Source organism: Aulostomus chinensis, chromosome 6 (assembly GCF_037954235.1).
Source record: "Aulostomus chinensis isolate RoL2024-O1b breed Wild chromosome 6, RoL_Achi_v1.0, whole genome shotgun sequence".
In the NCBI taxonomy this organism is placed as follows: Eukaryota; Metazoa; Chordata; class Actinopteri; order Syngnathiformes; family Aulostomidae; genus Aulostomus; species Aulostomus chinensis.
Window position 1 is genome coordinate 5,653,533 of NC_141325.1, and position 9,563 is coordinate 5,663,095.

The 9,563-nt window shown below is 42.2% G+C and overlaps 1 protein-coding gene across 2 annotated transcripts; it reads right to left on the bottom strand.

Annotated features, from left to right (window-relative positions):
- Positions 1–69: 69 nt before the first annotated feature.
- On the bottom strand, positions 70–8,734 carry polk (polymerase (DNA directed) kappa). 2 transcript variants are annotated; one of them, XM_086205275.1, is made up of 14 exons: positions 8,360–8,734; positions 7,301–7,420; positions 7,031–7,183; positions 5,831–5,962; positions 5,509–5,659; positions 4,991–5,206; positions 4,310–4,434; positions 3,979–4,145; positions 3,869–3,901; positions 3,682–3,778; positions 2,866–3,037; positions 1,780–2,739; positions 648–696; positions 70–511 (listed from the first exon to the last, which is right to left on the bottom strand). In XM_086205275.1, exons 1-14 carry the CDS (start codon positions 8,486–8,488, stop codon positions 430–432), a joined length of 2,586 nt encoding a protein of 861 aa, XP_086061401.1. In that variant the 5' UTR covers positions 8,489–8,734; the 3' UTR covers positions 70–429. The 2 variants fall into 2 exon arrangements, with proteins under 2 accessions (XP_086061401.1, XP_086061402.1); XM_086205276.1 differs by having other exon boundaries at positions 648–715.
- Positions 8,735–9,563: the final 829 nt, after the last annotated feature.

Consider the following 9,563-nt stretch of genomic DNA (forward strand, 5'->3'; position numbering starts at 1 on the left):
CAAGTCCACGTTGACAGAGAATGCATGGCCATCAAATAAACATTAAAGCGGCAAAATTAAGCAGGATGGTGATTTATTGCCTCTTTGATTACAATAATAGGACTATGTTATCTTTATTATTACATATCATGACAAATACAACATGTAAAAACATTAAATAGCTTGCTAGCATGTAAAAACTATTCTCTCTTTCGCATACATTGGTGATATCATAAATATTTCTAATAACAAAGCAGACACAGCAGTTATTTGGGATTTTTTATATCTTGATATGATTCAATAAATAAGTGAAGCAAAAGTGCAAATGTGTTCTTATCCCAATAATTTCAATAAAAGACTGCAACTGAATACATTTTTGTACGCAATTATTTTTTATCATAAGTCCAAGAGCTTGTCCAGGTTCGAAGGATCGCTCCGTGTTCATGACGGTCACCTGAAGAACTTGTCGATGGTGATGTGAGAGCTGAAGCCTTTCGCCTTCTTGGAGGGAAGAGAGGGAGGCGAGTTCCGTCTTAAAAGAGATAAAAAAAAAACAACAAAACAGAAACAATTTTTCAAATATATTTACACGTTTGCTTTTGCACACGTGTAAATCCGTAGCATTTTAACTTCATTTAGAACAGGCATTGGTCCTCAAACTGCCCTACCGTTTAGTTTTACTTTTGCTTGCTTGCCTCGGCAGGGGAAGACTTCTGTCTGCAAACAGAGACAGAAACTGGTGGACGTGGCCAGAAAAAAAACATTATATCTTTTCTCTGACTTCCATTGAGGACACACACAATTGCAACACCTCTTTGGGGGACATAAAGAGTGCAATTTCTGTGGCTGCATTGTTTAAGGAGAAACCCTGGTGAACAGGCACAGTGAGCTCATTGTAGGAAACAAAAAGGTGAGAAAGTGATTTCGCCATTTCCAAGATCGGGGCGAAGGAATCCCCACGGGGTCAAATGAGATGTCTCTTTCTTTCTCTGTAGGAATCAATACTAGCTTTTACATGAAGTCCCCGTCAGTAAATAAGAGGGTCAAAGGCCACAGCACCCTCTCAAATAAGATGTCACACAGTCAGTTTACACAGCGTCAACGAGGGAGGTGCACTTACACGCTCTGATGCGAGTAAAACTGACATCTCGTTCACCTTGGACAAGTACTACCAGGATACCTCCTGAGACTGGGCAATAACCCCCAATGGTCTGTTTCTGGTGGCACATTCACGCAGGATAATCAAGCTTTTATTCTCTTGAATTGAGCGATGTTATCTCTCGGCGATGACATCAAAGCTCTGCATTTCATCAGATGATCCTCTGGCGCTGTGTCTGCAGCAGCAGGGTCCTGTCCCTATAAAACCCCTGTAGGTTCCGCTGAGAATTTGTTGATCAGCCCCTAGGTGGTGCTAGACCACACACTCACTGCATGTTATGTTTCTTTAACTAAGTGAAGACAACACTGGGGCGGGGCTGTGGCTTAAATTCAGGTGGCGGAGGTCTTCAGGCCTGGGAGGTTTGTTCAAGATCTGACCATCTGGAGTCCAGTTACAATAGTTTCATGTTCTATGATGAAATATTAAAATTGGCTGCCTTGCCACGGTAACACTGTTCAACATAGTTACCAAATTTGAAGAGTTCATCAAAGAGTAAAATAAAACATGTCATTTCCTGTTGCCACGAGGAGACGCTATGACTTTGGTTAAAATCGGGCTTTATAGTTTTTAAATAATCCTGCTGACAATCAAACGCCACCAAAATCGTGAGCCAGTTATTTGGAGGTAATAAAGAAACTCACCTGTTGCCTTGCTGTTTGTAACTTTATCAGATAAAGGCTTCACAGGAGAGGACTTCTGCCCCCCCAGCTCATGCAGCACTTCCTGATTCAGGCAGAGGTCAACATGGGAATTGAAGATAGCGAGGTCATTTGTGTCCTGAGTCAGCTGACAGACTGGACAGATGAAGACAGGACCTTCACCGTTACGTGACTTTCGCGAGGTCACCGTCCCGCTGTCACCTTGGATCAACAAAACAGTCTGGGTTGGTTCATTTGCCAGGTTGTTTTGGTGCTGCGGAGGATCAAGAGGGTGGGACGGCAGCTCCAAGTTCTCAGTGTTCTTCACTTCTTCCACCTCGGTCCTCTGCTTGTCCGTCACGTCACATTCCTTTAGGTCCTTCTCATGATCCAGATCTGCCTCAGAGTCAGAGACTGAGCATTGGTTACTGAGGCACTGGTCTATATGGCTGTTGAAGACGTTTAAATCGTCTGTCTCCACCTGCTTCTGACACACCGGACAGGTGAAGCTGGGCGATCCTGGACCCCCACAGCCTGATGTGGATGCTTGAGCCTCTGAGTGGAAACCATCTTGGATTTCTGAGAGATCTGAGGTCATCTGGGTCCTCTCTGACTTCTCCTCCCCATTGGAAGTGGAAGAAATCACATAGGTTTCCTCATTTCCTTCCTCTTGTTTGCTTGTACTTGCTGCCTGGAGTTGCAGCCTCTTGGCATGGGCTCTTTGGAAGAAAGACTGTTGAGGTTCTGCGAAGCTCCTCTTCTTAGCCCACCAGAGAGCTTCCTCCTGTGTCTGACATTTCTGTGCTGGGGGAGGACAAGGCGAGAGACGTTCCTTCTCTAACTTCTGATGAATTTCCTGTGCAGAGCCACTAGCGTCTGATTTTCCTGGCTGGAGGAAGCTGATGATGCTCTTTTGCAGAGGCTTTTTGTCATCGGAGCTGACAAAGGCAGACACTCGAACACCTAGAAGCAAAACAGAAATTACCAGAAAAGACAGAAAATTAACTTCTTATTCTCACATTCACAGATCATTTCGATTTAGTTCATATTAGTAATATTAACTGATATGTCAGTTATATTGCAATATACCCATTAGCCTCAGTCTGAGTGGCTGCGGGCTTTCGTTTTCAATCTCCGTTTTCAGGAGCTCTTTAGCTACAGTGAAGATCTCCTCCACCGTGGTGACAGCACACGGGAGCGTCGCAGCTCGCGTTTTCACCTCAAAGTTCACGTTCTTCAGCTTCAGTGTTACTGTTTTACCCTGGAGGAGAGTGAAGAAAAGCCCAATTAGCATACAGTTCGGGTCATTTCTACCTACCGTGCAACGTACACTTAATTACACACACATTTATGACACTGAAAGGAGGTGCCACAAATAGAACAAAGATGGGACTCTGTGTAATCTGTCATATCACTGATTGATTTGTCAGAAAGCCTTTTGTGAGTAACACACCACAAACTGCTTTCATTGTAATGTGATCATCTCCCGGGGTGACATTTCCCGGGCTGATAGTAGCCCCCGCTGTCTCCTTAATGGCCCTCCATTTCCTCTAGCTATCACAGCCACATCGGCACCCAGGCAGGGGGGTGATGGTCGCGCTGGGCCATCCAGTCTTTTATCGATTCCCAAAGGAACAGAACAGGTTGAGGTAATTGTATGAGTTGGGAGTCAGGTTGATTTGAGGAACACCAAAAATAGGATGATTTTACAACCAATACAACCCCTCTCTCAGTGTGCTGTCCTGTTCATTTCACCCCGTGCCTGCTTGCGTTCCTTCCAGGAACGTCTGCTCATGGACAGCTGATGTGGGCAGGATAGTCCTCGATCAAAATTTACTCTTGGATTAGCCAATGCTGCACTTACGCTAACCTTCCTGTAAAGAGGAAGTGGGTCATGTTTAGTACCTTCAGATCTTCTCTCTTCATGTCTTGAGCTAAGTCTTCACACAGCTCCCTGCATAAAGACAACTGCTCCTCAAATCTGTTCAGTTCTTTAAATGTTCTGTAAAGTGTCAGAGAAGATTGTGATGGAGAGGCAATAGGAGCGAGTGAACACTAAAGGAAAATCTTATCGTCTCCATTAAACACAAACCTCTCAGTGCTCATGCTCTTTCTTTCTTCATGCCTGTATGAGAGCAAACAGATCAGTATTTTTCTCCGTCAGTCATTCCAAGATTCATTAAACAGTCACAGACAAATTACCTCACTATGTGCGTGGAGCCCAAACCAAGAGAGACCTGCATGAAGTGATGCCAGGCCGTCTCAGAGAACAACACGGACAACAGCGCCATCTGCTGGTTGAGATGAGCACAGCTGCTAATGCCCAGAGCGTTCAGCATCTTCTCACTCACCTTCCCAATTCCACAGACCTGGGCGATACAAAAACACTGTCATTGAGTATCGATGCGTGTTGTTGTTAATGCACATTTCTGCAGCACATCATTATTCACTTCACAAAAACACTGAGATCTTCCCATAATCATTCCCCAAAAGCACCCCAGGGCTCTGTTTATGTTTAACTTCTGTATTATACTTTGCGAACGGGGAGGTTCTGGATGAAGTCCATGACGGCCTCTCTGGTGGATGGTAGTCGGTACTGGCCGTTGGGCTTGTTCTTGTCACTGCACACCTTGGCCAGCAACATGTTTGGAGCGATGCCTGGAAAAATTAAAAGTATATCGCATTTGTAAATAAATGAGCAGCTGGTACAACATATGCAAGAGGCTGATCATCACTCAAAACAAAATGTGCTGCACAGATGTTGCAGACCTTTTACATTACTGCTGAGGGTTTTTTTCTTTTTTTAATGTTTTATCCAAGTAGAGAAGTCAGAGTAGAGAAGAAGTTAGGAAAACTAAACTTTGAGGCTTTGCTGTGGAGGAACATACTGATATGAAGGCACAGGAACCTAAACACAAGTGATCCTTTTGTTTTAAAGAGCAAATAACTGGAAGGCCGATGCAGAGATATTTTCATAACTTCTACTATATGGTGCTGCAAAATACTTGATATCTTACTTAAGGTGGAAACTTTCCATGGGAATGATGAATTTGTATTCTTAAACCGGATAGATGAACAGTCCATTGGCAAATTAAATCAATCCGCAAAATAAGCCAGCAAAAGGCAGTAAAATCTATGTAAAACAATATCGATTTAGTGTTTTCTACTTAGCAAGGTTAAGGTTTCATCATGCGTGTCTGTCATTTCATCCCACCTGCACTGGCAGTCAGCATCGTCTTCTGCTCGATCCGGAAGCGCATCTCTCGAACAGCTTCCTCGACAGATGTCCCGAAAACTTCAGAAGCTCCAGGAGCTGCTCCGACACCTTGAGAGCCGGCCGAGCAGGAAGAGGAGCTCGGGCTGTCCTCGAACAGAACGGGAGAGAGGTCTTTCTCCTCCGACTCTTCCGGACGATCAGTCTGCTCTTTACCTTCACCGAAAAACAAAAATGTCTCGATTGTGAAAACTCATTTCTGATATAACATCTGAATAAATAGGAAGAGAAATCATTCAACACAAACACTAAACACAACCTAAAGAGCAGTTTAGGAAAAAATACATCAAATATTACATATTTCATTATTCTAAATCAGAATAGGGCCCATGAAACAGAACAAAACCCCACAATCAATCAATCAATTAATCAATCAATCTATCTATCTATATCTACATATATAAACATAGATAGATAGCTAGATAGATATGCTACTAGTCTGAATAATTGAGTTGTGCCTGTGACGGTGCTGCTGGCTCGACAGAGGTGTGTGCGTGCAGACTCTGGCCAGCTCTTCCTGTGTTCCAGGTGGTCTGTAAAATCCAGATAGGCTTCATCCAGGCTCAGCGGCTGGAAATGAGGGTCATAATCTGCAAAAATCTCCCGGATCTAACAAAGACATACAAATTCATGAGCACCTGTTAGTTTAGCTGATGAACTACGAAAAGGTTGTGCAACCAGTGTTTTTAGGAGTCTGCATACCTCTGTGTGTGTGTGTGTGTGTGTGTGTGTGTGTGTGTGTGTGTGTGCGCGTGTGTGTGTGTGTTCTCTCACTCTCACCTCATTGCTCACAGCTCTGTATTTATCAAAGTTGGTTGGAACGATGACTAAGTTGGGGCAAAGTTTCTTGCCTATGAATCCAGGCATGGCCGCCCGAACACCAAACTTCCTGGCATGGTAGTTGGATGTTGACTGGCAAAGAGAAGTGAGATATAAACTGAATGCTACACATGACTTGATATTAAACATATAAACATAATATAACCTGCATACTGTATATGAAGAACTTTTCTCTCTACCGTGAGTTGACAAAATGTATTTTCACTACTTATAACTCAGAACCTAGATTTATAATGGTGTATTATATGGAGGGTCTTGACTGCAATGGACATTTTGAAGCACTGGCTCCCCAAACGGGTAGGCAAAATTTAGGATTTGCTGCTGAAATCGGACATTTTAGAACTGATTTGACAATTATTAATCAATACTGAATGTACAAAACCAGGTTTAGATGATATTCACATTCTGTACATTCTGAAACACGTATGCAAACATTGCAAATTTGAAAGTGAAATGTAACTTAATTTCAAGATAAATAGCGACATATCAGAAAGTGAATAAAATCAGTTGATGCTGCGGATGTTACGATAGTACGGTGCATCCCTACCTCCAAATAAAAGATGACGTAAAATGATGCAGAAAAGGCACTTTGAAGTAACTAAACCCAGCCTGATGAAAGACGAGCTGTCCTTCTTGGTTAGATGAGGAACTCACACACTGCAGCACATGACGTCCTTAGATATGTTACAGTTTAGTAACTTTAGAACTCGAGCTTCTACATTTTTGCTAGCATTTAATTTCTTTTACAATCTGCAATATTTTCTGATTCTGCTGTACCTACATTTGAACACTGAGAAAGTGTAGTAGATGCATATTTTAAAGTCGTGCCAAAGTTTTGTTTTGTTTGCCATTTTTGTAACGTGGCAATAACAAGCATTTGTGGAGCTGCTGTTACATGAGTCACGGCTCCAGTTATGGTGGCCATAGTGAAACTTGTACTACAAACAGATCACGTTTAATGTGGAACCCTGAATGTAATATTTGGTCAGGTGACAGGCTGGGATTAAATACATGTGACTAGTACGCAATTTATAAGATGGATTTTTTTTTCCACCGTGGCTCATTTGTGTTGCGTGTAGCAACTACATAAGTGGTCAAAGAAATTTGAGTCCTTATTGCCAGAATGTTACTGCAACTCACCAGCATGCTCATGGACCCCACGGCCATGGGCCTGTCCTTCAGCTCAGGACAATCTCTCATCTCTACCGCAGCGTAGAAGGCGTCCATGTCCACGTGCACAATCACACGGCTTAGGTCCCGCCTCCTTTCAAGCTCAGACGCCATCCTCTCCACCTGCACGCAGAGATCAGATGGTATTTCTGGATGTTTTTTCATCCATCAGTACATTTTTTGTGTGTGACCTCTAAACAGAAGCTGATGCCAGGCAGGGAAGTCTAAAAAGTGTCTTACCTGAGCTTGGGCTTTCTTCAGCTGCTGCTCCGTGACCTTTGCCCTCTGTAGCATCATTTTCTTGATGCGCTGGTTCACCTGCTGCTCTCTCTTCACTTCATTCTCATAAAACCTGGATCCCTGCAGGGGGAAGACAAGCACGATAAAGGTTCCCTTGAACATTTATAACTTTAATCTACAATTTGAGGGCTATACGTCAGTGGACTGGGGAGATGGAACTTTCACACCAGGCTGAACACAGTATTCAAAAGTGGACGTCACATTTCAAACCGTCTACAGCCCAGGTTATAAAGCCTTACACAGAATCTCCAGCACATCTCTTATCTGGTGGGTCACTCAGGTGAGGAGAGGGAATCACACAGTTCTACACTTTTTCTTCTGGTACAATGAAGGACTTTTTTAAGGCACATTTTTAAGCTTTTCCAACACAGCTTTGGTCTGCACATAAAGAAACCTCCAAACTTGTTTGACATCGCATCACAGCATGAAAGATTCTCCCCTGTTCCCCAATGGCTCGGTGCCTTACTGTAGTGTTTTGGAAGGACCATTTTTATCAAGTTTCAAGAGGTCAAACTCTGTCTAACAATATATACCAATCCACAAATTGCTGCAATACTTTATAAGACCCAACATCATGTGTGAATGGCCATCATATACTTCCACTGTATTGGGCTAAGCCACTATACATGTATCACTCAGAGTATCACTGAACAAATGGCTTAATTACACACAATGTCTTTATTGCAGATTTATGAGTAGTAACACTTAACACAGAAAGATAAAGTGCATTTCAATACAAGCTTTCAGATTGCGTAGACCACTTCTATATAGGATATACTGTTGACCTGGTATCTCCCTCTCCAAAGGGAGTAGAAGCAAACCACAACATAGTTAAAAACGTGTCACAGACTCATGTTAGCTACTACATTAATTCAGTTTCAAGCTATTTTCATACCGTAACAATTCAATATTAATCCAAATTAAAGCATCCGTGGACGCCCTGACTCGAACCTCTGCAGGTGCCGGTAACAGCGAGTTCTTCAGGGTTTCTAACGTTACCTTGGATGCCTCCATGATGATCTTGTTGATTTTGTCCCTGTCAAGACCCTCCATCCCAGCCTTGTTGTCATTGAGGGCCATTCTTGACAGGAAACCCTCTCCCTTGGAGGTCGCGACCCCATTCTCCATCCTGGGTGTTTGTTTTGGTGGTAACAACAACAATATCAACTCTGTTGTGAACTGCTAATTTAGTTGAAACGCCCGGAACATATCGCCGCTTTGTATCCTATCATATACATGTGGTTTGTTATAAATTATATCATTTTATCTCTCTGTGGAATTCAAAATCGCTCCGTCTTAAGCTCAAGTCCAAACATATCCACCGGTTGTAAGCGGCACTTCCGCGTAATTTCATATTACCGGAAATCGTTGCAATTCTTCTTTTACAAACAAAAACCTTATAATAGGGTTTGGCGCCCCCTATTGGTAGGTAAAGTGAAGGATTACATCCAACCCTGGGCAGGCGAAATTTTACCGTTCACAAACGTGACATCTCCATGACTGTTGTTATAATAAATCTAGAATATTCATAAAGACTGATCTCTTCATTTGATTTAAGAATTAACGAGAAATCGAGACGCTGAATGTTTGTAAGTGTTGTGTTTAAAATCAGATAGGATTTTCTCCCTTTGAAGACCTCGGTTTCAAATACACTTTAGAATGTTTTCACCGTTGGCTTGACATTTTTTGCTGACATTTTTCCTCTCATTTAGAAATAAAAAAAACCATAGCATTTACACCGGGGATGTAATGTTTAAAAATCTAAGGACTTTTTTTTTTTTTTAGCATATACACAGAGGGATACAAGGCACATAATGACTGCTTAACGTAATTCATGATTATTTTTGAAACAGTCAGATTACAGACAATCTGAAAGAATGAGACTGTCTCAGATAAATCCGCTCCGAACCTAAGTGACTGATGATTATTTCTTTATATTCCGACGCACCAATGGTTTAAAGATCAGCCCATTTTCCTTTAATAAAGGCACATCATGTTACCCAAATGAGAACAAAATCTTTCCGGAATTCTATTTTTCAAAATACACCCCTTAAACGCTTATGAGGCTATATTACACGTACCTACATAAAAATCCGTTCATTTTTCTGTTACCAATAACTCAAAAACTGCCATATTGGACTATTTGTTTCGTAATGTTTCCTCTGTAATGTAATCCATGAAGTTTTATAAAAAAAAGTTGTGC